This window comes from Bufo gargarizans, chromosome 6 (genome assembly GCF_014858855.1).
Source record: "Bufo gargarizans isolate SCDJY-AF-19 chromosome 6, ASM1485885v1, whole genome shotgun sequence".
Lineage (NCBI taxonomy): Eukaryota > Metazoa > Chordata > Amphibia > Anura > Bufonidae > Bufo > Bufo gargarizans.
Genome location: NC_058085.1, coordinates 117,374,346 through 117,402,222, shown reverse-complemented (window position 1 = coordinate 117,402,222; position 27,877 = coordinate 117,374,346). Strand labels below are relative to the sequence as shown.

The window sequence follows — 27,877 nt, the reverse complement described above, 5'->3', positions numbered from 1 at the left end:
CAGGTCAGGTGATTGACTTGGCCATTGCAAAACCTTCCACTTCTTTCCCTTAAAAAACTCTTTGGTTGCTTTTGCAGTATGCTTTGGGTCATTGTCCATCTGCACTGTGAAGCACCGTCCAATGAGTTCTAAAGCATTTGGCTGAATGTGAGCAGATAATATTGCCTGAAACACTTCAGAATTCATCCTGCTGCTTTCGTCAGCAGTCAGATCATCAATAAATACAAGAGAACCAGTTCCATTGGCAGCCATACATGCCCACGCCATGACACTACCACCACCATGCTTCACTGATGAGGTAGTATGCTTAGGATCATGAGCAGTTCCTTTCCTTCTCCATACTCTTCTCATCACTCTGGTACAAGTTGATCTTGGTCTCATCTGTCCATAGGATGTTGTTCCAAAACTGGCAAACTCTAATCTGGCCTTCCTGTTTTTGAGGCTCACCAATGGTTTACATCTTGTGGTGAACCCTCTGTATTCACTCTGGTGAAGTCTTCTCATGATTGTTGACTTTGACACACATACACCTACCTCCTGGCGAGTGTTCTTGATCTGGCCAACTGTTGTGAAGGGTGTTTTCTTCACCAGGGAAAGAATTCTTCGGTCATCCACCACAGCTGTTTTCCGTGGTCTTCCGGGTCTTTTGGTGTTGCTGAGCTCACCGATGCATTCCTTCTTTTTAAGAATGTTCCAAACAGTTGTTTTGCCCACGCCTAATGTTTTTGCTATCTCTCTGATGGGTTTAGTTTTTTCAGCCTAATGATGGCTTGCTTCACCGATAGGGACAGCTCTTTGGATCTCATCTTGAGAGTTGACAGCAACAGATTCCAAATGCAAATAGCACACTTGAAATGAACTCTGGACCTTTTATCTGCTCATTGTAATTGGGATAATGAGGGAATAACACACACCTGGCCATGGAACAGCTGAGAAGCCAATTGTCCCATTACTTTTGGTCCCTTAACAAGTGGGAGGCACATATGCAAACTGCTGTAATTCCTACACTGTTCACCTGATTTAGATGTAAATACCCTCAAATTATAGCTGACAGTCTGCAGTTAAAGCACATCTTGTTTGTTAAAATTTAAAATCCATTGTGGTGGTGTATAGAGGCAAAAATGGTATTATTGTGTCGATGTCCCAATATTTATGGACCTGACTGTATCGGTTTTATTTAAAAAAAAAAAACTGTATTTACTACTGAACTATTCTGCAGCATATTTGTCCTGTTCCTCTGTTATGCCTACAAGAAATCTAAAACTATATTGACAGCTGGGTCTTACCAGTTGGGGGCGTGACCTGTGCACATTCTGGCAATGTCCAATCAGTGCAGTCCGACTGTATGGAGATACCCCCACTACACAAGAGGAATGGTTGCATCCAGCTGTCAAGTCATTCATACATTTGCAGCAGGAATAGAAGAGTGCATTACAGCTACAGTGCATTGTTATAAGAAAAGATGGTCAAATATGTTATTTCATGCAGAATACAAATATTCAAACTAAAACAGACATGTCAGGAGAGGTGGCAGGTGACAAGTCAATGTGAATTGCCCTCAGCGATTCTGTCCCCTGTATGGTATCTGAAGCAGTACTACAGACCCGTCCTACCTCTGGAGATTCATCTTCACTGTAGGCTATAAGGTGATGGTTCTGATACTGGAGTGGTCCTTTAGGCCACCTGGGGTCAGCACATGTAAAAACTACAATATAACAACGACAACATAAAGGATATATATATATATATATAACCGCAAAAAACGCAAACACCATTTATCATGTAGACAAAGTTAATACAAGGCGCTTACTAATCTATGGTGATTGTCTATATTGCCTCCTTTGCTTCCATCTCATTATACATTGCTTATATCCAGGGGTTATTGACTACCATGTAATCCAGGAGCAGTGGTCGTGCTTGCACACTATAAAAAAATAAAGCGCTCGTCTCTCTGGTGAAACGCATGCGCAGCAGCTCCCTTCCCGAATACCTTGTATCTGCGCTGATGCGGTGGCCGTAACCCCTGTGTACGAGCAGTGTATCATGTGATAGAAAAATGAATCCAGCCTGCAAAGGAGGCAATATTGACAATTACAATACATTAGTAAATAGCTTGTGTTAACTTTCTCTACATGATAAACACCATTGGCTGAAGGGAGGCAACCCCTTAAGGGTCCAGCCACATGGAGCATATATTGGACTTGAAAGAGTGGTAACATCGAGCTACATGTGCAGGTTTTCCACAGATTTCACCCTATGCACAGCGAAGAGTGAAATCCACAATATAAAGGGCAATTCACAAAACCACGATTGGCCCGGGAAACATGGTCCGTGTGTTGGCTGCATCTCCCCTGACCCAAACTGACTACATCATAGTGACTGATGATACAGTCAGTTCATATGTCATCGCTGATCTACTATACTCACATGATGATGATGAACTATCGTAAATGACTATGATACAGTCAGGTGGGGTCGGAGGGCCGACCACGGTCATGTGAATCCGCCCTAAATTGACATGCTGTGGATTTAGTATATGGCTACATGTAACAAGCACTGAGGATCTGATACGTTTTACTGTAGCAGTTACGGTACATTCACACGTCTGTATGTGTTTTTCAGATCCGCAAAAAATGGACACCGGCAATGTGCATTCCGCGGACCGCACATCGCCGGCACTTTAATAGAAAATGCCTTTTCTTGTCCACAGTTGCGGACATTGAAAATGAATGGGTCCGCCCCCGTTCCGCAAATTTGCGGGACGGATCCGGACGTGTGAACGGACCCTAAAGCGGAGGAGATTAACACAAATGTCATCCACACGCTGTAAGAACTCCTCATACTGACCAGCGATGCAAATTTAAAATCCACTCCACGTGACCGCAGATTTCCACTGCAAATTTCTCCCTTTAAAATACAGAGGGTAAAATCCACAGAAAATCAATAGACATGTGGACGTCTCCAAAGCCTGTGATCTCACGGTTTTGGTGCCTTTTTTCAGGCTCTTTTAGCCACAAACAAGACAGAATCATATAATGACTAGAACAGAGAAGTGGACCGTAAAGCTGGATTTACTCCATACAATTGTTGGGGCAATTATCAGGAAAGAACATTACTACGAACAGTCGTTACAGATACTAGGCCGCTGTAGATCTGCTGCCGATCACCCAAAGAACAAGCAAAAGACGTCTCAGTAGTCATCCGACTTAGGCCCCTTTCACACGAGCGAGTATTCCGCGCGGGTGCGATGCGCGAGTTGAACGCATTGCACCCGCACTGAATCCTGACCCATTCATTTCTATGGGGCTGTTCACATGAGCGGTGATTTTCACGCATCACTTATGAGTTGCGTGAAAATCGCAGCATGCTCCTCTTTGTGCGTTGCGATAATCCACGCAACGCAGGCCCCATAGAAGTGAATGGGGTTGCGTGAAAATCGCAAGCATCCGCAAGCAAGTGCGGATGCGGTGCGATTTTCACGCATGGGTTCTAGGTGACAGTCTATTCACTGTATTATTTTCCCTTATAACATGGTTATAAGGGAAAATAATAGCATTCTGACTACAGAATGCATAATATAATAGTGCTGGAAGGGTTAAAAAAATAAAAAAAGTTAACTCACCTTATCCTCTTGTTCGCGTAGTTCGTTCCCGGTCTGTAGTTTGCTAGCTGTGGGCTTGGGCTAAAGGACCTTTGATGACGTCAGATCACATGCTCCATCACCACGGTGATGGACCATGTGATTGGTGCATGTGATCTGACGTCATCAAAGGTCCTTTAGCCCAAGCCCACAGCTAGCAAACTACAGACCGGGAACGAACTACGCGAACAAGAGGATAAGGTGAGTTAACTTTTTTATTTTTTTAACCCTTCCAGCACTATTATACTATGCATTCTGTAGTCAGAATGCTATTATTTTCCCTTATAACCATGTTATAAGGGAAAATAATACAATCTTCAGAACATCAATCCCAAGCCCGAACTTCTGTGAAGAAGTTCGGGTACCAAACATGCGCGATTTTTCTCACGCGAGTGCAAAACGCATGACAGTGTTTTGCACTCGCGCAGAAAAATTGCGCATGTTCCCGCAACGCACCCGCCTCTTATCCGGGCAAAAAACATGACGCCCGTGTGAAAGAGGCCTTACAAATCCTAAATGAGAAAGTGAGTCAATGACTAGTGAAACGTCTTAAAGAAAAAGTCCTGTTGTTCTGACTTAGGCCTCTTGCACATGAACTTATTTTCTTTCCGTGTCCGTTCCGTGTTTTTTTTTTTGGGCAGGCCGTATACGGAACCATTCATTTCAATGGGTCTTCAAAAAAAAAGGAAGTTACTCCGTGTGCATTCCGTATCCGTATGTTCGTACTTCCGTTCCGCAAGATAATAGAACATGTCCTATTATTGTCCGCATTACGGACAAGGATAGTACTGTTCTACCAGGGGCAAGCTGTTCCGTTCAGCAAAATACGGAATGCACACGGATGTCATGCAGATTTTTTGCAAATCCGCTTTTTGCGAACCACAAAATACATACGGTCGTGTGCATGAGCCCTTAGGGAAAGTTCACGTCACCATTATCTTTCAGTTCTTCTGATCTGTCAGAAGAACAGAAAAAAAATGAAAACGGATCCCGAGCATCAGTTATGCACATCTGGCATCCGCTTGAGCCATTTCTGTCAGTCTGAAATAATAACTGATGTTTTTTCTTTTACAGGATCCTTTTTTTCTTTATTTTTCTGTTCTTCTGATGGATCTGTGATGTGAACTCTCCCTTACTACTACTGATGAACCATGACCTGGAGAAATGAGAACCTTCGCCCTGGTCCTGAGCTGTGTGCCAGCCGTCTTCTCCCTGACATGGAAACTACATGTGAGCAGCTACTCACAGACAAGTATTAGGTTACACTCGCGTTTGGTGCGGATCCATCATGGATCTGCACAGATGGATCCGTTCAGATAATACAACCGCATGCATCCGTTCAGAACGGATCAGTTTGTATTATCTTTAACATAGCCAAGACGGATTTTCTATTGTACCAGATTGTGTCAGTGAAAACGGATCCGTCCCCATTGACTTACATTGTGTGTCAGGACGGATACTTTTGGCTCAGTTTCGTCAGACGGACATCAAAACGCTGATCAAAAACCAAAGTGGAATGGAGATGGAACTTATGCATTCTGAACGGATCCTCTTCCATTCAGAATGCAAACTGATCCGTTTTGGACCGCTTGCGAGAGCCCTGAACGGATCTCACAAACGGAAACCAAAACGGCAGTGTGAAAGTAGCCTTACTCTGCCCAGACGGGGGCGCAGGTTGTGCACCTCTGCCTTGAAGCACACCTGTACTTTTGTTTTCACGTGTGATCTGATCATCTGGCATGGCGCTACGCTCCTGCACGCTGAGTGGTACAACTGTGTGGCAACGCCCCATGCCCAGGACCACTAATTTAGATATGGACTGGTACACGATAATTTCCATGGTATGACTGCCATGGCAATTGTATCACCCAGTGCGCAGGAGTGTGGCACCACGTCAGCGGGTCAGATTGTGTAGTGCAGGTATGTCTTATAGATCATTGCTGCTACTACTACAGGTACGACCACACGGAACGGTCATACCGCGCAGCCATTAACAATACAGACCCTGAACAGTGCGATGTTCGTTAGTTTAATTACAGTTCGCTGAGGTACATTCGGCCTTGCAGTACTCTAACCGCGGGCATGACACCGCCACACTATGGGGTCATTCCCTAAGGTGCTGTCACACATTTAGTTTTTTTTTTTTAATGCAGTTTTTGAAGACAAGACCAGAAGTGGAGTAAAAAAAAGATGATAAGGCGTCATGCACACGACCACGTTATGCGGTCAGCAAACTGCAGATCCACAAAACGTGTCCATGAGACCTTATTGCTAAAATATGCCCTGGAAATTGATATTCAGCCTAGTAGTGTCTATGAAATACGGATGACACATGGAAAGCAAAAAACAGAGACGCAGACCGTGAACGAGGCCTTATTTTAGTATCTGGATTGCGGTGATGATAACCGAACTTACCCCTATATATCTACTTATCCGAATTTGGCTTACCCCATAGTGATGCAAGAACCGCCAGGGTCTGGCGGTTGCAGCCATAATACAGATGCTTATGTCTGCTCGTATTATGGCCGTGAGAAGCAGACGGACGGTACAATAAACAAGCGATCGAGGGAATAAAGCCCCAATACATGAGAGAAACTAAGCAACCCCATAGACTGAAGCAGGAAAACAGCTGTCAGTGCAGCCCCTCGCTCCAGTCAGTCTTCCCATCTCTCCCCCATGAGGCTCCTGAAGAATTCCGACTCCAGCAAGTATTAACCAGAAGAAACTTATTGTGCAACAGGTTTCCCGTGAACAAGAGACTTCAAGAAGACACGAAAATGCAACATCAGACGTGTGCTTAGACAAACACGCACAAGTCTCTATTCACATGAACGGAAGCTAATCACAAAAGGAGACGTTTAGCAGGGGGAGGGGAGGCGAGATTGCTGCAAGATTTTTTAGCCCTGGGAAAATGAACTCCAAGGGTCAAACCCAGCAAAGGGTGGGGTCCGTGAATTGACTTAACCCCCTCCAGAAACACAGAATTCCAACAATCCCAAGCAGTCCAAAACTGGAGATCACCCTGCACCCGCCTAGTTCAGGTGAGCCAGGAATGTACAGGTAGACCAGTAGCGGACATTACAATAGCCAAGCCCCACCCACATTGCCAAAAAGTTTTCTTCAGTCCCAAGTACATGACGGATTAAGGTTCATGGCTGGGAATGCTCCACAACGTAAGGGGACATGCAGTACACTGCGGCAGATTTGGGGGTCTTATATCAGTGTATTTTAGAGGAGGGGAGGCATTCCTCAGCAGCGAGACACAGGGATCTAGCCGGCCAGGCAATCAAACAGTTAATACTGGGAAAATGAGTGTTGTGCGTCTGATGCCAGGATGGTCTGACTTCCGCATACATGGCTGCTAGAGAGGGGAGGGCGGAAGCCATCATTCACATGGGGCTAGGAGAGGGGCATCGCTCACAGAAAGCATATTCAGATAGAGGGGCATTGTGCCGTTACCAATCGAGCTTAGAGGGATGCAGAAGGCGCAGGCCTAAGAAAGAGGAAGGACTCAGGAAGTGCGCCACCCGGCAGCAGCCTGCCACCCTGTGTACTGCACGGAACTGACACCAGGAGGACACAGGCGCCCATTGTTCAGACAGTGTATCAATCCGCTGTGTGCCAGGGACACCCTGTCTGTGTATAGGGGATACACTAAATAAATATTCTCCGGAAGAAACATTGGTTCTGAAGCCACGTGAGCTCGGACGTTTAGTCTCCATTCCCTGAATTACGTAGTAGCGTACAGGATAATAGGTCTGCAGGTAACCAGATACCTGGAGAGACCTGTGGCCTTCCCAGATGACAGCAGGGCGGCATACGACTGGGGGTGAGGACGACAGCTGCTGCCCGCGGTCATCCGGTAATTGGACATTCATTGCTAAATGAATTGAAGACACCTATTAGGGTAATGGGATCTCAGGTGATTAGACATCAGGTTAATTAAACGAACCATCAGTGGGAGTGTGCACCGCAGTACATCGCCTATACGGTGTATACAGGACTGCCAATGTACAACACAGGGAACCAAGAACGCGTACAGTACGGCGCCCACTGAAGGCGACCATAAAACCTTTGGGCAAGATGCCATTTTCTACCCATTTTTACTGACTGGATAAACATACAGACTCACATATTCTATCTTCACCGCCATGACAGATAGTGCCCAATAAATATCCCAAAGATGTCTCGGTTGGCGGTGTCGTTTCCTGATCTAATAGGCCTGCAGGTATCACACCTATAGAAAGGTTGTAGATCGCACTAGGGATGGCCAACCTGTGGCTCTCCAGCTGTTGTAAAACTACAACTCCCACCATGCTTTGCTGTAGACTGATAGCTATAAGCAGTGTGGGCATGCTGGGACTTATAGTTTTGCAACAGCTAGAGAGCCACAGGTTGGCCATCCCTGCACTATATGGTATGGCGGTATGTGCCTGTGCACATCATGTATATATGGTGTACATATATCCATACATGATATATACAATGTATGGCGGTATGTGCCTGTGGAGCATAGTCAGTGTGTGCACATTATGTGTATATGTCTATATAGTGTACATATACCTATATGGTGTACATATACATACATGATATATACAATGTACATGGACTATAGGATATGGCGGTTTGCACCTGTGAAGGAGCATGGTAACATGCAGTGTGTGCACATCATGTATATATGTTATACATGTCTAGTGTACATATATCTAAATGGAGTATATATATCAATATGGCGCATGTCTATATAGTGTACGTATGTACAGTATATGGTGTACATATAGCTAACTGGTATATAATATATGTAGTACATATCTATATGGTGTATATCTACAGTATATAGTGTAAATATATCTATATGGTGCACGTCTATATGGTGTACGTATGTATATAGTGTACATATCTAACTGATTATATATAGTCCACATATCTATATAGTGTACATCTACAGTATATAGTGTACGTATATCTATATGGTGTACATCTCCAGTATATGGTGTACATCTACAGTATATGGTGTATAACTACAGTATATAGTGTACATATATCTATATGGTGTACATCTACAGTATATGGTGTACATCTACAGTATATAGTGTACATCTACAGTATATAGTGTACGTATATCTATATGGTGTATATCTACAGTATATAGTGTACATATATCTATATGGTGTATATCTCCAGTATATAGTGTACATATATCTATATGGTGTACATCTACAGTACATAGTGTACGTATATCTATATGGTGTATATCTACAGTATATAGTGTACATCTACAGTATATAGTGTACGTATATCTATATGGTGTACATCTACAGTATATGTGTACATCTACAGTATATAGTGTACATCTACAGTATACATCTACAGTATATAGTGTACATCTACAGTATATGGTGTACATCTACAGTATATGGTGTACATCTACAGTATATGGTGTAAATCTACAGTATATAGTGTACATATATCTATATGGTGTATATCTCTAGTATATAGTGTACATATATCTATATGGTGTACATCTACAGTACATAGTGTACGTATATCTATATGTGTATATCTACAGTATAGTGTACATCTCCAGTATATAGTGTACGTATATCTATATGGTGTACATCTACAGTATATAGTGTACATATATCTATATGGTGTATATCTCCAGTATATAGTGTACATATATCTATATGGTGTACATCTACAGTACATAGTGTACGTATATCTATATGGTGTATATCTACAGTATATAGTGTACATATATCTATATGGTGTATATCTCCAGTATATAGTGTACATATATCTATATGGTGTACATCTACAGTATATAGTGTACGTATATCTATATGGTGTACATCTACAGTATATGTGTACATCTACAGTATATAGTGTACATCTACAGTATACATCTACAGTATATAGTGTACATCTACAGTATATGGTGTACATCTACAGTATATGGTGTACATCTACAGTATATGGTGTACATCTACAGTATATAGTGTACATATATCTATATGGTGTATATCTCTAGTATATAGTGTACATATATCTATATGGTGTACATCTACAGTACATAGTGTACGTATATCTATATGGTGTATATCTACAGTATAGTGTACATCTCCAGTATATGGTGTACATCTACAGTATATAGTGTACGTATATCTATATAGTGTATATCTACAGTATATAGTGTACTATCTCCAGTATATGGTGTACATCTCCAGTATATGGTGTACATCTCCAGTATATGGTGTACATCTCCAGTATATGGTGTACATCTCCAGTATATGGTGTACATCTCCAGTATATGGTGTACATCTCCAGTATATGGTGTACATCTCCAGTATATGGTGTACATCTCCAGTATATGGTGTACATCTCCAGTATATGGTGTACATCTCCAGTATATGGTGTACATCTCCAGTATATGGTGTACATCTCCAGTATATGGTGTACATCTCCAGTATATGGTGTACATCTCCAGTATATGGTGTACGTATATCTATATGGTGTATATCTACAGTATATATAGTGTACGTATATCTATATGGTGTACATCTCCAGTATATAGTGTAGGTATATCTATATGGTGTATATCTCCAGTATATAGTGTAGGTATATCTATATGGTGTATATCTCCAGTATATAGTGTAGGTATATCTATATGGTGTACATCTACAGTATATAGTGTACGTATATCTATATGGTGTACATCTCCAGTATATAGTGTACGTATATCTATATGGGGTATATCTCCAGTATATAGTGTAGGTATATCTATATGGTGTACATCTCCAGTATATAGTGTAGGTATATCTATATGGTGTACATCTCCAGTATATAGTGTACGTATATCTATATGGTGTACATCTCCAGTATATAGTGTACGTATATCTATATGGTGTACATCTCCAGTATATAGTGTACGTATATCTATATGGGGTACATCTCCAGTATATAGTGTAGGTATATCTATATGGTGTATATCTCCAGTATATAGTGTAGGTATATCTATATGGTGTATATCTCCAGTATATAGTGTAGGTATATCTATATGGTGTATATCTCCAGTATATAGTGTAGGTATATCTATATGGTGTATATCTCCAGTATATAGTGTAGGTATATCTATATGGTGTATATCTCCAGTATATAGTGTAGGTATATCTATATGGTGTATATCTCCAGTATATAGTGTAGGTATATCTATATGGTGTATATCTCCAGTATATAGTGTAGGTATATCTATATGGTGTATATCTCCAGTATATAGTGTAGGTATATCTATATGGTGTATATCTCCAGTATATAGTGTAGGTATATCTATATGGTGTATATCTCCAGTATATAGTGTAGGTATATCTATATGGTGTATATCTCCAGTATATAGTGTAGGTATATCTATATGGTGTACATCTCCAGTATATAGTGTAGGTATATCTATATGGTGTACATCTCCAGTATATAGTGTAGGTATATCTATATGGTGTATATCTCCAGTATATAGTGTAGGTATATCTATATGGTGTACATCTCCAGTATATAGTGTACGTATATCTATATGGTGTATATCTCCAGTATATATAGTGTACGTATATCTATATGGTGTATATCTCCAGTATATAGTGTAGGTATATCTATATGGTGTATATCTCCAGTATATAGTGTAGGTATATCTATATGGTGTATATCTCCAGTATATAGTGTAGGTATATCTATATGGTGTACATCTCCAGTATATAGTGTAGGTATATCTATATGGTGTATATCTCCAGTATATAGTGTAGGTATATCTATATGGAGGACTCTGTCCCTGTGGTGCACACATCACACACACGCGATATCCAGCGCACAGTCCTGCAGCACACCCGGCGCCGGGCGGTACCGCAGACCTGTTCAGTACGTCTGTACGGGGAGGTATGTGCAGTACCTTGTCCAGGCAGTTGACTTTCTCAGTCGGGTAGACAATCTTGCCGCAGCGGGCACAGCTCGGGTTCATGGTGCCGGGTCGTACGGGTGACAGCAATAGATTACAATCTCCCGGGCTTCTGTCACAGTTTCTCTCAGGATGCCTGCCCTCTCCGCTCTCCTCCCGTTATCTCTCTCTCTATCAACCCAGCAGTCTCTTGCTGTCTCTTTGCCGCGCTGTCGTGTGACAAACACAGGAGGAGGGTGGGGGTGCCGGGGGCGCGCACACAGGGGGCGGTTCTGTCCGGGAACGCGCACGTTTCCGTTGTCAGGGAATAGAAGAAAGCCGACGGTCTCTGCGCTCCTGTGCGACATGGCCGCTAAACTGTGTGTTATGACACCTGTACGTGTAGACAGTGTGCATGAGGATGTACGTTAGCGCATTCCGCTATTACACGTCACTATGTACCGCCTTATACGGTTGATTCCACGGCAAATATGCAGAGGGGGTATAGCTCAGTGGTAGAGCATTCGACTGCAGATCGAGAGGTCCCTGGTTCAAATCCGGGTGCCCCCTTCAAAGTTTTTTTTTTCTTCTTTTTTTTAATGTAGGATTACTATGTGTTCATAATGTAGAGAAATCAGGATTATAATAGTTTACATTATATGAAGTGTAGAAACTACAGGAGCAATTTGTCAATGACAGAGCCATATCCGGTCTGATGGACTAAATCTTGTCAGAGCCAATGGCAACAATTGGCACTATGCAGAGGGGGTATAGCTCAGTGGTAGAGCATTCGACTGCAGATCGAGAGGTCCCTGGTTCAAATCCGGGTGCCCCCTCAAATATGTTTTGTTTTTCTGCTGGTAATCATTAATGAACACATAATATACTGTGTCACTGCACTGATATCTAGATATGTATAGAGCAGTGAAACAAATCAGTACTGTCCACAGTACCCAATCTTTGTAATTTTACAGCATAGGTGTGAACATCAAAGAAACCACCAGACTGCTCACCACATCAGTACTGATTCTAAATAGGTTTTATGCAAGAATTTTAACCCCTACCTTTTCTATTTTTTTCATTTTAGTTTTTTATCTTCCTACAGCCATAACTTTTTTCCGTTCACATAGATGAAAAAATATATATATTTATGGGTTTAGGGGGTCATTTATTAACCAGAAATACACCTATATAGTTTGTGCCGCAATCTGCGACTTTTCCCCGCTCACGCCAGGTTTAAAAAAGTGGGCGTGGTGGGGAAGGTGACGGGCCTGGTTTAGGCTCCATTCACACATCCGCAATTTCGTTCTGCATTTTTGCGGAACGGAATTGCGGACCCACTCATTTATATGGGGCCCGGATCCAGAAATGCAGACCCGCACTTCCGGGTACGCAATTTCGATCCCCCAAAAAATAGAACATGTCCTATTCTTGTCCGCAATTGCGGACAAGAATAGGCATTTTTTATTAAGTGTCGGCGATGTGCGGTCCGCAAAATGCGGAACACACATTGCCGGTGTCCGTGTTTTGCGGATCCGCAAAACACACACGGACGTTTGAATAGAGCCTTAGGGGTAGAAAATGGTCTAAATGTAAGACAGCAAGGGAGCTGTCTTAGGGTACTTTCACACTTGCGTTTTTCTTTTCCGGCATAGAGTTCCGTCACAGGGGCTCAATACCGGAAAAGAACTGATCCGGCATATCCCCATGCATTCTGAATGGAGAGTAATCCGTTCAGTTTGCATCAGGATGTCTTCAATTCAGTCGTTTTGACTGATCAGGCAAAAGAGAAAACCGCAGCATGCTACGGTTTTCTCTCCGGTGAAAAAAAACGGAAGACTTGCCTGAACACCGGAACCGGCATTTTTTCCCATAGGAATGTATTAGCGCCGGATCCGTCGTTCAGAATTCAGAATACCGGAATGCCGGATCCGTCGTTCCGGCATGCGCATGCGCAGATCGGTAAAAATGAGAAAAAATGACAAGCGGAGAGACGGATCCGTCCTTGCAATGCATTTGTGAGACAGATCCGGATCCGTCTCACAAATGCTTTCAGTCAGCGGCAGATCGGCGGATCCGGCGGCCAGTTCCGACGACGGAACTGCCCGCCGGATCACACTGCCGCAAGTGTGAAAGTAGCCTTACAACGAAGTTATGGAGAGGCCGGCACCTCCACATAAGGCCGAAAGCACACGGCCGTTTTTCACAGCCGTGAGCAGTCCGTGGAACCACGGGCTGGATTCCTGCTGAGAGCAGGAGCGCACGGCGTCATTGGTTGCTATGACGCCGTGCGCTCCCTGCTGCCGCCGCAATACAGTAATACACTGGTATGATCTACCAGTGTATTACTGTATTGCGGCGGCAGCAGGGAGCGCACGGCGACATAGCAACCAATGACGCCGTGCGCTCCGGCTCTCAGCAGGAATCCAGCCCGTGGTTCCACGGACTGCTCACGGCCGTGGGCATTCGGCCTAACTCCGGCGGATCCTCTGATAGCTATAGGGGAAATTAAGACCAGCGTCTAAGTCGGCGGTCTTAATAAATGACCCCCTTAGTTCTTTTACAGTGTTCTCCATGTGGTAAAAATTACTTGTACCCTTCATCCCCCGGGTCAGTATGATTACAGAAATACCACATTGGTTTTCTTGTGTTTTAATACTTAAAAAAAAGAAAAAAAACTTTGAAAGAAAAATAAATGTTTTCTTTACATCGCCATATTCTGACCCCCATAACTTTTATATTTACATGTATGGAGCTCTGTTTAGGTTCATTTGTTTTGCGAGTCAAGCTTTATTTTCTATTTATACCATTTGTATAATTTTTGGGTGAGGTGGCTAAAAAAAGTGAATCCGCCAATTTGAATCAGCGCTGTCAGAAAAAGACCACTCAAATGCCATGGTCGCCAGGTATCTGTGGGGTTAAAAGTCCATGTTTGCCATTATCAGTGATCGCGGACAGCCACCAGGTGTGTTATATGTAAAACAGCAGATACCTGGCAGCTATGGCGCCTGCTCAGCTCCTGAGTGGGCGACATTTGTAAAGAGCAGACATCTGCCGTACATATACAGTGGATGTTGGAAATGGATTAAAGGGATTTCCTGGGATTTTATTACTAATGATCCATCATCAGGGGTAAAGTTTACCAACATTCCCCCCAAGCAATTTGTCCATAGATCAGGGGGGCAGCTGACTACAAGCAGTTGGCTGAAAGAAAACAAAAAATTACTAAACCAGGGTGGACATGCCACCTGTGAGGCCTAGCTGAAGAAAAGTAGTAGAAGTGGCCAGTCTGTACTACTAAACTTAGAGTGGTCCGGTGGGAATGGAGCACGCGGTGTATCAGGACAGAGCTCCATGATGCGACGGAGTGGAGCTTTGCAGTTCCAAAGGGTCCCCATAATACCAAATTTGCCCCTATCTATCCTCAGGATAGGCCATCCATAACTACTCAGCAGGGGCCTGACACCCACAACCCAGCTGATCACTTCTGCTGTAGCTCCGATGCCAAAACTATGCTCCGATGCCAAAACACTACACCTATTATGTAGTGGACAGAGCTGGTAACTGCGGCGCTGCTCCTGTTCACTTCAATGTGAAAAGTGCTGCAGGCACCAGTTCTGTCCACTACACGATGGATGAATATGAGTAGTTCCAGAGCTGGATTTGGGTGCAATGCGTGATGTGAACACATAGCACCCGCACTGAATCCTGACCCATTCATTTCAACGGGTTGTTTTTTTTCACGCATCAGTTGTGCGTTGCATAAAAGTAAATGGGGCTTCAGTGAAAAACACATTGCATATGCAAGCAAGTGCGGGTGCGATGCGTTTTTCACTGATGGTTGCTAGGAGATGTTTGTAAATCTTCAGTTTTTTATCATGCACATAAGAAAAACGCATCAAAACGCATTGCACCTGCGCGAAAACCTGAACAACTGAACGCAATCGCAGACAAAACTGACTGAACTTGTTTGCAAAATGGTGCGAGTTTCACTGAACGCACCCGGACCTAATCCGTCACGCTTGTGTGAAAGAGGCCTTATTGCAGAATAATTGATCAGCAAGGATGTGGGGTGTTGGACTCCCACTGATCACATATTGATGGCCTACCCTGAGGATAGGCTATCAGTATTAAATCCCTCTGCACTGCTTATGGTGAATCTCCACTGATCTCTTCTTCTACTCTCCTATTATAGCTATGGCTAAAATGACGGATTTGGTACAAGAAATGGAGTCCAGACTTTTATTAACGTTGAACACAGCTTTACTTGGCAAACTTTCATCAAGGAACAATCTTCCAACTTTATCTTGGTTATCAGCAGATTTAGACCATCTAGCAACCCATGTCCTCAGCTATATACACAAAATCCCGGTGACAGGTTCCCTTTAACCACTTCAACCCCCCTAGCTGAAACACCCTTAATGACCAGGCCACTTTTTACACTTCTGCACTACACTACTTTCACCGTTTATTGCTCGGTCATGCAACTTACCACCCAAATGAATTTTACCTCCTTTTCTTCTCGCTAATAGAGCTTTCATTTGGTGGTATTTCATTGCTGCTTACTTTTTTACATTTTTTGTTATTAATCGAAATATAACGATTTTTCTGCAAAAAAATGACATTTTTCACTTTCAGTTGTAAAATTTTGCAAAAAAAACGACATCCATATATAAATTTTTCACTAAATTTATTGTTCTACATCTCTTTGATAAAAAAAAAAATGTTTGGGTAAAAAAAAATGGTTTGGGTAAAAGTTATAGCGTTTACAAACTATGGTACAAAAATGTGAATTTCCGCTTTTTGAAGCAGCTCTGACTTTCTGAGCACCTGTCATGTTTCCTGAGGTTCTACAATGGCCAGACAGTACAAACACCCCACAAATGACCCCATTTCGGAAAGTAGACACCCTAAGGTATTCACTGATGGGCATAGTGAGTTCATAGAACTTTTTTTTTTTGTCACAAGTTAGCGGAAAATGATGATTTATTTATTTTGGGTTTTTTTTCTTACAAAGTCTCATATTCCACTAACTTGTGACAAAAAATAAAAACTTCCATGAACTCACTATGCCCATCACGAAATACCTTGGGGTGTCTTCTTTCCAAAATGGGGTCACTTGTGGGGTAGTTATACTGCCCTGGCATTCTAGGGGCCCTAATGTGTGGTAAGTAGTTTGAAATCAAAATGTGTAAAAAATGACCTGTGAAATCCTAAAGGTACTCTTTGGAATGTGTGCCCCTTTGCCCACCTAGGCGGCAAAAAAGTGTCACACATGTGGTATCGCCGTACTCAGAAGAAGATGGGGAATGTGTTTTGGGGTGTCATTTTACATATACCCATGCTGGGTGAGAGAAATATCCTAGCAAAAGACAACTTTTCCCATTTTTTTATACAAAGTTGGCATTTAAACAATATATTTATCTCACCCAACATGGGTATATGTAAAATGACACCCCAAAACACATTTCCCAACTTCTCCTGAGTACGGCGATACCACATGTGTGACACTTTTTTGCAGTTTAGATGCGCAAAGCGGCCCAAATTCCTTTTAGAAGGGCATTTTTAGACATTTGGATCCCAGACTTCTTCTCACGCTTTCGGGCCCCTAAAATACCAGGGCAGTATAAATACCCCACATGTGACCCCATTTTGGAAAGAAGACACCCCAAGGTATTCTGTGAGGGGCATGGCAAGTTCATCGAAAAAAAATTTGGGCACAAGTTAGCGGAAATTGATATATTTTTTTTTCTCACAAAGTCTCCCTTTCCGCTAACTTGGGACAAAAATTTCAATCTTTCATGGACTCAATATGCCCCTCAGCGAATACCTTGGGGTGTCTTCTTTCCGAAATGGGGTCACATGTGGGGTATTTATACTGCCCTGGCATTTTAGGGGCCCTAAAGCGTGAGAAGAAATCTGGAAAATAAATGTCTAAAAAATTTTATGCATTTGGATTCCGTGAGGGGTATGGTGAGTTCATGTGAGATTTAATTTTTTGACACAAGTTAGTGGAATATGAGACTTAAAAAAAAAAAAATCAATTTCCGCTAACTTGGGCAAAAAAAATGTCTGAATGGAGCCTTACTGTCACGGACTGTGTACAGGAAACAAGACAAAGCAACATGCATATACAGACGTGGACAAAATTGTTGGTACCCTTTGGTCAATGAAAGAAAAAGTCACAATGGTCACAGAAATAACTTTAATCTGACAAAAGTAATAATAAATTAAAATTCTATAAATGTTAACCAATGAAAGTCAGACATTGTTTTTCAACCATGCTTCAACAGAATTATGTAAAAAAATAAACTCATGAAACAGGCATGGACAAAAATGATGGTACCCCTAACTTAATATTTTGTTGCGCAACCTTTTGAGGCAATCACTGCAATCAAACGCTTCCTGTAACTGTCAATGAGACATCTGCACCTCTCAGCAGGTATTTTGGCCCACTCCTCATGAGCAAACTGCTCCAGTTGTGTCCGGTTTGAAGGGTGCCTTTTCCAGACTGCATGTTTCAGCTCCTTCCAAAGATGCTCAATAGGATTGAGGTCAGGGCTCATAGAAGGCCACTTTAGAATAGTCCAATTTTTTCCTCTTAGCCATTCTTGGGTGTTTTTAGCGGTGTGTTTTGGGTCATTGTCCTGTTGCAAGACCCATGACCTGCGACTGAGACCAAGCTTTCTGACACTGGCTAGTACATTTCTCTCTAGAATTCCTTGATAGTCTTGAGATTTCATTGTACCCTGCACAGATTCAAGACACCCTGTGCCAGACGCAGCAAAGCAGCCCCAGAACATAACAGAGCCTCCTCCATGTTTCACAGTAGGGACAGTGTTCTTTTCTTGATATGCTTCATTTTTTCGTCTGTGAACATACAGCTGATGTGCCTTGGCAAAAACTTCGATTTTTGTCTCATCTGTCCACAGGACATTCTCCCAGAAGCTTTGTGGCTTGTCAACATGTAGTTTGGCATATTCCAGTCTTGCTTTTTTATGATTCGTTTTCAACAATGGTGTCCTCCTTGGTCGTCTCCCATGTAGTCCACTTTGGCTCAAACAACGACGGATGGTGCGATCTGACACTGATGTTCCTTGAGCATGAAGTTCACCTTGAATCTCTTTAGAAGTCTTTCTAGGCTCTTTTGTTACCATTCGGATTATCCGTCTCTTAGATTTGTCATCAATTTTCCTCCTGCGGCCACGTCCAGGGAGGTTGGCTACAGTCCCATGGATCTTAAACTTATGAATAATATGTGCAACTGTACTCACAGGAACATCTAGTTGCTTGGAGATGGTCTTATAGCCTTTACCTTTAACATGCTTGTCTATAATTTTCTTTCTGATCTCTTGAGACAGCTCTTTCCTTTGCTTCCTCTGGTCCATGTCGAGTGTGGTACACACCATATCACCAAACAACACAGTGATTACCTGGAGCCATATATATAGGCCCAATGGCTGATTACAAGGTTGTAGACACCTGTGATGCTAATTAGTGGACACACCTTGAATTAACATGTCCCTTTGGTCACATTATGTTCTGTGTTTTCTAGGGGTACCATCATTTTTGTCCATGCCTGTTTCATGAGTTTATTTTTTTACATAATTCTGTTGAAGCATGGTTGAAAAACAATGTCTGACTTTCATTGGTTAACATTTATAGAATTTTAATTTATTATTACTTTTGTCAGATTAAAGTTATTTCTGTGACCATTGTGACTTTTTCTTTCATTGACCAAAGGGTACCAACAATTTTGTCCACGTCTGTATGACTGAGTGGATCCAAAGCTAAGGAACCAAAAGGGAGACCCCTGCACAAGACCTGAGACTTTCCCTGGCTGCTCAGCCTATGCAAAGATCCGAAAGGTGGAAGGTTGCATATCCACGTACCTCGACTATATAACCCCTGAACACCCTACAATAGTGAGGGGACACGACCACCGGCTCCCTACACCAGACACGGAGGGAGTCAGGATCACCTGGGATCCAGCAAACAGAAAATAACAGATAAATGTTCAGCACTTAACTTTGTATCAGACTGGAAAACAAGATCAGCATGCACACACACTCCAGGAAGAAGTATAAGCCGCCCAGTAATGCACCATGGGGAGGAATTTAAAGGGAAGCAATCAGTCTAACTCCATGACAGCTGAGAGAGGCTAACGAGATGAGGAACTGAACAGCACAACAAAGAGAACTCAAGGAGGAGGTTCTGAAAGGCCTCTGTCAGAGCTTCTCAGCTGTCTGGTTGTGACAGTACCCCTCCCTCTACGAGTGGACTCCAGACACTCAGACCCCACCTTCTCAGGATGGGACCTATGGAAAGCCCTGATGAGACGAGAGGCCTTAATGTCCGTCACTGGGACCCACATCCTCTCCTCAGGACCATAACCCTCCCAATGAACAAGGTACTGAAGAGAACCGCGGACAAGACGAGAATCCACAATCCTAGAGACCTGAAATTCAAGATTCCCATCAACCATAATCGGAGGAGGAGGCAAAGGCGAGGGTACAATGGGTTGAACATAAGGTTTCAATAAGGACTTATGAAAAACATTATGGATCTGAGGAAGATCAAGACGGTAGGCAACAGGATTGATGACAGACAGGATTTTGTAAGGCCCAATAAACCTAGGACCCAACTTCCAGGAGGGAACCTTCAATTTGATATTCTTGGTAGACAACCACACCAGATCACCAACATTCAGGTCCGGACCAAGCACACGTCTCTTATCTGCCACACGCTTATATCTCTCACTCATGCTCTTTAGATTATCCTGAATCTTTTGCCAAATAGAAGACAAAGACGAGGAGAATCTGTCCTCATCAGGTAAACCAGAAGACCCCTCTCCCGAGAAAGTCCCAAACTGCGGATGAAACCCATATGCACCAAAAAATGGTGACTTATCAAAGGACTCCTGACGACGGTTATTTAAAGCAAACTCAGCAAGGGACAAAAAAGAACACCAATCCTCTTGATTCTCCGCCACAAAACAGCGCAGATATGTCTCCAGATTCTGATTGACGCACTCTGTCTGGCCATTCGACTGCGGGTGGAAAGCAGAAGAGAATGACAACCGAACGCCCAAGCGAGAACAGAAAGCCTTCCAGAATCTGGAAACAAACTGCGTGCCCCTATCAGAGACTATGTCTGAAGGAATACCATGCAATTTGACAATGTGATCAATAAATGCCTGCGCCAGCGTCTTAGCATTGGGCAAACCAGGAAAAGGGATGAAATGCACCATTTTGCTAAAACGGTCCACCACCACCAGAATCACAGTCTTCCCCGAGGAACGAGGCAGGTCCGTTATAAAGTCCATGGACAGATGTGTCCAAGGACGGGAAGGAATGGGTAAGGGAAGGAGAGGACCTGATGGCCGTGAATGAGGGACTTTAGCACGAGCGCAAGTCTCGCAGGCTGCCACAAAACCCTCAACCGACTTACGAAGCGCAGGCCACCAGAATCTCCGAGCGATGAGATCCAGTGTGGCTCTTGCCCCCGGGTGCCCAGCAAGGACCGTATCGTGGTGTTCCTTAAAAATCTTGTGTCTTAAAGCGAGAGGCACAAACAACCTCCCAGGAGGACAAAGATCAGGAGCCTCTGACTGGGCTGCCTGCACCTCTGCCTCCAATTCAGAAAAAAGAGCAGAGACCACCACACCTTCAGCCAAAATGGGACCCGGGTCTTCAAAATTCCCGCCTCCCGAAAAACAACGTGACAGGGCATCTGCCTTCACATTCTTAACTCCAGGGCGGAACGTGACCACAAAATTAAACCTAGAAAAGAACAAAGACCATCTGGCCTGTCTCGGGTTCAGACGCTTGGCTGACTCCAAGTAGGCCAGATTTTTATGGTCAGTAAATACGGTAATAGGGTGTCTGGCTCCCTCTAGCCAATGGTGCCATTCCTCAAAAGCCAACTTGATGGCCAACAATTCCCTATCTCCCACATCGTAATTTCTCTCTGCGGAGGAGAGTTTTTTCGAGAAAAAGGCACACGGTCGCCATTTGGCAGGAGAGGAACCCTGAGACAAGACCGCCCCCACACCCACCTCAGAAGCATCAACCTCAACTATGAAGGGTAAAGAAATATCAGGTTGCACCAAGATGGGAGCGGAAGCAAAACTCTCCTTGATATTAGAAAAAGCCTTACGCGTCTCTACTGACCAAGAAGAAAAATCTACCCCCTTTCTGGTCATATCAGTGAGTGGTTTAACAATAGAGGAATAATTCAAAATAAACTTCCTGTAATAATTGGCAAAACCCAAAAACCGCATCAGCGCCTTCTGATTCTCAGGAAGCTCCCACTCAAGCACAGCGCAGACCTTCTCGGGGTCCATGCGAAAACCAGAAGCGGAGAGAAGAAACCCCAGAAATTGAATTTCTGGAACCGCAAACACACATTTTTCCAATTTCGCATATAATTTATTCTCCCGCAGGATGAGCAAGACCTGACGTAAATGTTCCTTATGAGTTTTGAAATCAGGAGAAAAAAATCAAAATGTCATCCAAATACACTAATACAAATTTTCCCATCAAATGATAAAAAATGCTGTTCACGAAATGCTGAAAAACGGCTGGGGCATTCATCAAACCAAAAGGCATAACCAAATTCTCAAAATGGCCCTCAGGGGTATTGAAGGCCGTCTTCCATTCGTCTCCTTCTCTGACCCTGACCAGGTTGTATGCCCCTCTTAGATCTAATTTGGAAAAGACTTTAGCCCCAACAACCTGGTTAAACAGGTCTGGGATCAGAGGAAGCGGATAAGGGTCACGAATAGTGATACTGTTCAGCTCCCTGAAATCCAGACAAGGTCTTAAAGAACCATCTTTTTTCTTAACAAAGAAAAAAACAGCGGCAACAGGTGACTTCGAGGGTCATATGTGTCCTTTTCTCAGACTCTCCGAGATATAAGCACGCATAGCGATCCTCTCAGGTTGGGAAAGATTGTATAAACGAGATTTAGGCAGTTTGGCGCCTGGGATGAGATTAATAGGGCAATCGTACTCCCTGTGCAGGGGCAAATCCTGAACTCCACTCTCAGAGAAGACATCCGAAAATTCAGAGAGAAAAGATGGTACAGTCTTAGTACCAACCTCAGAAACAGATGTCGTGAGGCAATTCTCTCTGCAAAAGTCACTCCAACCATTTATTTGCCTCGCTTGCCAATCAATGGTGGGGTTATGTTTAGTGAGCCAGGGTAGCCCCAACACTAGAGGAGTAGGTAATCCGCTAAGGACGAAACATGACACATCCTCAACATGAGCATCACTCACAATTAAACGGATATTGTGAAATATGCCCTTTAATGATTTCTGAGAAAGTGGAGCGGAATCAATAGCAAAAACAGGAATATCCTTTCCCAAAGTGCGCACCTGGAAACCATGAGTTATCGCAAATTGATTATCAATGAGATTGACCGCTGCTCCACTATCCACAAAAATCTCACAAAAAATGTTCTTGCTCTCTAGCGCCACCCTAGCAGGCAGGACAAAACGGGAACTACAAGCAAACGGAAAACCTTCAATTTCCGCCTCAACCCTGCCAATAGTAACAGACGGAACATTTTTAAAAGATTTTTTCCTGTTTGTTTCTTTATTACTCCCAGAAAACTGCCTGAATCTCCTAGAGGGGCAAATATTTGCCAAATGATTTATACCTCCACAACAAAAACAAACCCTCCCATGCGAGCTGAATCTTCTATTGTCAGAAGCAATCAACCCCAGCTGCATGGGCTCCTGCTCAGAAGGGGCTGACAGCGACTGAGACCCCTGCGCACAGAATGAGACCGCTGCACTGTCCTGGGACTGAGTATGACAGGAAGGGGACATCTCTCCTCTCTCTCTAAGACGCCTGTCAATACGAACTGCCTGAGACATAGCAAAGTCCAAAGAAATAGGCCTCTCATGAAAGGCAAATGCATCTTTCAATCCCTCTGAAAGACCATGGCAAAATTGACTCCGGAGTGCAGCATCATTCCAACCAGTATCAGCTGCCCATCTCCGAAATTCTGAGCAGTATATTTCTGCGGATTGTTTACACTGGCATAATAGACGTAGTCTAGACTCAGCCAGAGCAATACGATCCGGATCATCATATATCTGACCCAGGGCTAAAAAGAATTCATCCACTGAACGGAGAGGCCGTGCCCCCTCCGGCAGCGAAAAGGCCCAGGACTGAGCGTTACCCCTGAGCAGCGATATAATGATCCCCACCCTCCGTTCCTCATCACCAGAGGAATGGGGAAGAAGGCGAAAATTTAGTTTGCAAGCCTCTCTAAAACGCACAAAATTCTCACTACCCCCAGAGAACGTATCCGGGAGCGAGATCTTAGGCTCAGAACAAACTCCATGAACGCAAGCTGAACCGGTCACTTGAAGCTGAGAAAAAGTCTTACGGAGATCAGCTACCTCCAATGAAAGACCCTGGAAGCGTTCAGACAAAAGTGAAACCGGATCCATGCTTGAGACGGTTTTGGCGGCTTATAATGTCACGGACGGTGTACAGGAAACAAGACAAAGCAACATGCATATATGACTGAGTGGATCCAAAGCTAAGGAACCAAAAGGGAGACCCCTGCACAAGACCTGAGACTTTCCCTGGCTGCTCAGCCTATGCAAAGATCCAAAAGGCGGAAGGTTGCATATCCACGTACCTCGACTATATAACCCCTGAACACCCTACAATAGTGAGGGGACACGACCACCGGCTCCCTACACCAGACACGGAGGGAGTCAGGGTCACCTGGGATCCAGCAAACAGAAAATAAAATGTTCAGCACTTAACTTTGTAGCAGACTGGAAAACAAGATCAGCATGCACACACACTCCAGGAAGAAGTATAAGCCGCCCAGTAATGCACCATGGGGAGGAATTTAAAGGGAAGCAATCAGTCCAACTCCATGACAGCTGAGAGAGGCTAACGAGATGAGGAACTGAACAGCACCACAAAGAGAACTCAAGGAGGAGGTTCTGAAAGGCCTCTGTCAGAGCTTCTCAGCTGTCTGGTTGTGACACTTACAGGGGGGGTGATCAATGACAGGGGGGTGATCAGGGAGTCTATATGGGTGATCACCCCCCTGTCATTGATCACCCCCCTGTAAGGCTCCATTCAGACGTCCGTATGTGTTTTGCGGATCCGATCCATGTATCCGTGGATCCGTAAAAATCATACGGACGTCTGAATGGAGCCTTACAGGGGGGTGATCAATGACAGGGGGGTGATCAATGACAGGGGGATGATCAGGGAGTCTATATGGGTGATCACCCCCCTGTCATTGATCACCCCCCTGTAAGGCTCCATTCAGACGTCCATATGTGTTTTGCGGATCCGATCCATGTATCCGTAAAAATCATACAGACGTCTGAATGGAGCCTTACAGGGGGGTGATCAGGGAGTCTATATGGGGTGATCAGGGGTTAATAAGCGGTTAATAAGTGACGGGGGGGTGTAGTGTAGTGGTGTTTGGTGCTACTTATTACTGAGCTTCCTGTGTCCTCTGGTGGTCGATCCAAGCAAAAGGGACCACCAGAGGACCAGGTAGCAGGTATATTAGACGCTGTTATCAAAACAGCGTCTAATATACCTGTTTGAGGTTAAAAAAATCGCATCTCCAGCCTGCCAGCGAACGATCGCCGCTGACAGGCTGGAGATCCACTCGCTTACCTTCCGATCCTGTGAACGCGCGCGCCTGTGTGTGCACATTCACAGGAAATTTCAGCTCTATATACGCGTATATGCGTGACTGTGCACAGAGCTGCCGTCTCCGGAACGCGATCCTGCGTTAGGCGGTTCGGAGGCGGTTAAAGTGGTTCTGCAGTTTGTTTAAACTAATGAGCTATCCTCTGGATAGATCATCAGCATCTGATCGGCAGGGGTCCGACACCCGGGACGCCCGCCATTCAGCGGTTTGAGAAGGCAGCGGCGCTGGCAGTAGTGCTGCGGCCTTCCCGCTGTTTACCGCTGGCCCAGTGACGTCATAACTAGTATGGCCTGGGCGCGGCTAAGCTCTGTTCACTTGAATGGAGCTTAGCCGCACCCAGGCCAGTTGATACTAGTCGTGACGTCACTGGGCCTGCGGTAAACAGTGAGAAGACTGCGGCACTGCTGCCAGCACCGCTGCCTTCTCAAACAGCTGATCGGCAGGGATAGATCATCAGTTTAAACAAACTGCAGAACCCCTTTAACTTCTGGCAGGCAAACACAATCAGTTCTGCTACATCTGTACTCCCTGAGCTCTGCTATGTTGGCTGGATTAAATAGAAACTTTTCCTTTTCTGCTGCTTTCTGATGTATACTGCAACTTAACTTCTTGTAGTCTGACTCTGTCTTTATCTTTCTCTTCCTCTTTGTCTTTGTCTCTTTCTCTCTTTATCTTTATACAGGAAACCTTTCTTCCTGGCTTAAGAGGCATTTGGCTTAGACCTCTGGGCCCAGCAGAGCAGACAGTGCTCTGCTGGCTGGAACACAGCTGTCTCTTTACAGGGGGTAAGCTGGACTCTACACAGCATGTCCCCAAGGAGGGGAAGGCTAGACTGCCTTTCTGCAGGATCGTCAAGGAGGGGCAAGAGCCTGCTGATTTCTTTCAGCCATCTCTTGTCTCTGCAGAGTTTTACAGACATCTTAGCTTACTTTTCCATATCCTGCCACCCCCAATACTGTTCCTGCTGTACTCCCCAATACAATACTCCAGAAACATCCCCACGAAAATACTAGTAACACACAGATAGTGCCCCCATTAATAACTTTTGGCACACAGTGCCCTAAAAAATGACTGCACACAGCAAATAGCGACCCTGACACAATGTCGTAAACATAATGTCATCCAAAATAATTATGCTAAACTGATAGTGTGCCAGGGTACTCTCTAGAGCAGGAATGTCCAAACTGCGGCCCTCCAGCTGTTGCAAAATTACAACTCCCAGCATGCCCTAATAGCTGTAAGCTATCCAGGCATGCTGGAAGTTGTAGTTTTGCAACAGCTGGAGGGCCGCAGTTTGGACATGCCTGCACTAGAGTAATAGTGCTTCCCAAAGTCCTACTAATAGTAACAATTCTCTGCCAGAGAGCACTTAGTAGTAATAGTGCCCCTACAGTGCCCATACTAGTAATCATGTTCCCCATCAATGGCGGATTAACATAGGGGCATTCGGGTCAGCAGCCCCAGGCATCGCAGGGGGCCCAATGCCGACCAGAACGCCCACATACTGCGGCAGGGCACGGGAGCGCATATTTTCCTGTTCTGCCGCATCACAGTAGGCCTGAAGCCTATGTGGTAGTATAATTCCGGCGCAGGCATGCGTGATGACATTGTCCCAGCGCAGGACAATGAAGATTGCACACCTGCGGCCTGCCTCCCCATCCCGGACGCAGGTAAGTATTAGCTTTTACATACCTCCCAACTTTTGAAAATCGCAAAGAGGGACAATATGTTTGGTTCGCATCACGGCAGGTTTCTTCATACTAGGCCACGCCTCTAACTCCGCCCAAAGCATAATTATTGACTCCGTCCATATTGCAGCAGCTGGGGATCGGTTACTGTGGAGCCCCTGGGACAATTTTTTTTCTTGCGCTTCAATATCCATTTAAATATTAGCACATAAATCATGGGATTATAGATATTTTAAGGTCCAAATTGCACCAAATAATGAAGTTGTGGTCTAATTTACAGGTAGAAACCATACAGATAGTTTAGTAAGGAGCAATTTAGTAAATTTATTAATGCACATTTATGCATTAATTCTCCAGGTCAAAAAGAGGGACATTTAAGGATCAAAGAGGGACAGAGGGACTTGGGTCAAAAAGAGGGACTGCCCCTCCAAAAGAGGGACACTTGGGAGGCATGCTTTTAGTTTTATTTTTTTGTTTGTTTTTCTGTGTGTGCCAACTTTGGGGGGCAGAGGAGGACATGGGGGCAGTGTGGGGGCAAATCACTTCAGGGGGGCAGTGTGCGGTCAGATTATAACATGGGGCAAATCACTTCATGGGGGCAGTGTGTGGTCAGATTATTACATGGGGCAAATTACTTGATAGGGGGGCAGTGTGGGGGCAAATTACTTTGTGTGGGGAAATTACTTCATGGGGCAATGTGGGGGCAAATTACTTTATGGGGGGCAGTGTGGGAGCAAATTACTTCATGGGGGCAGTGTGAGGGCAAATTACTTCATGTGGGCAGTGTGGGGGAAATTACAATATGGGGACAGTGTGGGGGAAATTACAATATGGGGCAGTGTGGTGGAAATTACTTTATGGGGCAGTGTGGTGGAAATTACTATATGGGGCAGTGTGGTGGAAATTACTATATGGGGCAGTGT

The 27,877-nt window shown here is 44.1% G+C and overlaps 1 protein-coding gene and 2 non-coding genes across 3 annotated transcripts in view; 2 read left to right on the top strand and 1 right to left on the bottom strand.

Annotated features, from left to right (window-relative positions):
• LASP1 (LIM and SH3 protein 1) overlaps window positions 1-11,828 on the bottom strand; it is a 60,169-nt gene extending 48,341 nt beyond the window's left edge. Inside the window, exon 1 of the mRNA XM_044297153.1 lies at window positions 11,574-11,828. Coding sequence (XP_044153088.1) covers window positions 11,574-11,642 — 69 coding nt within the window. The 5' untranslated portion in view covers window positions 11,643-11,828. The remainder of the gene's footprint in view (window positions 1-11,573) is intronic.
• A 228-nt stretch (window positions 11,829-12,056) lies between these two features.
• On the top strand, window positions 12,057-12,128 carry TRNAC-GCA. Its single transcript has one exon. It is a non-coding gene; the product is annotated as a tRNA-Cys (tRNA).
• Window positions 12,129-12,322: 194 nt separating this feature from the next.
• On the top strand, window positions 12,323-12,394 carry TRNAC-GCA. The gene has a single exon. It is a non-coding gene; the product is annotated as a tRNA-Cys (tRNA).
• Window positions 12,395-27,877: the final 15,483 nt, after the last annotated feature.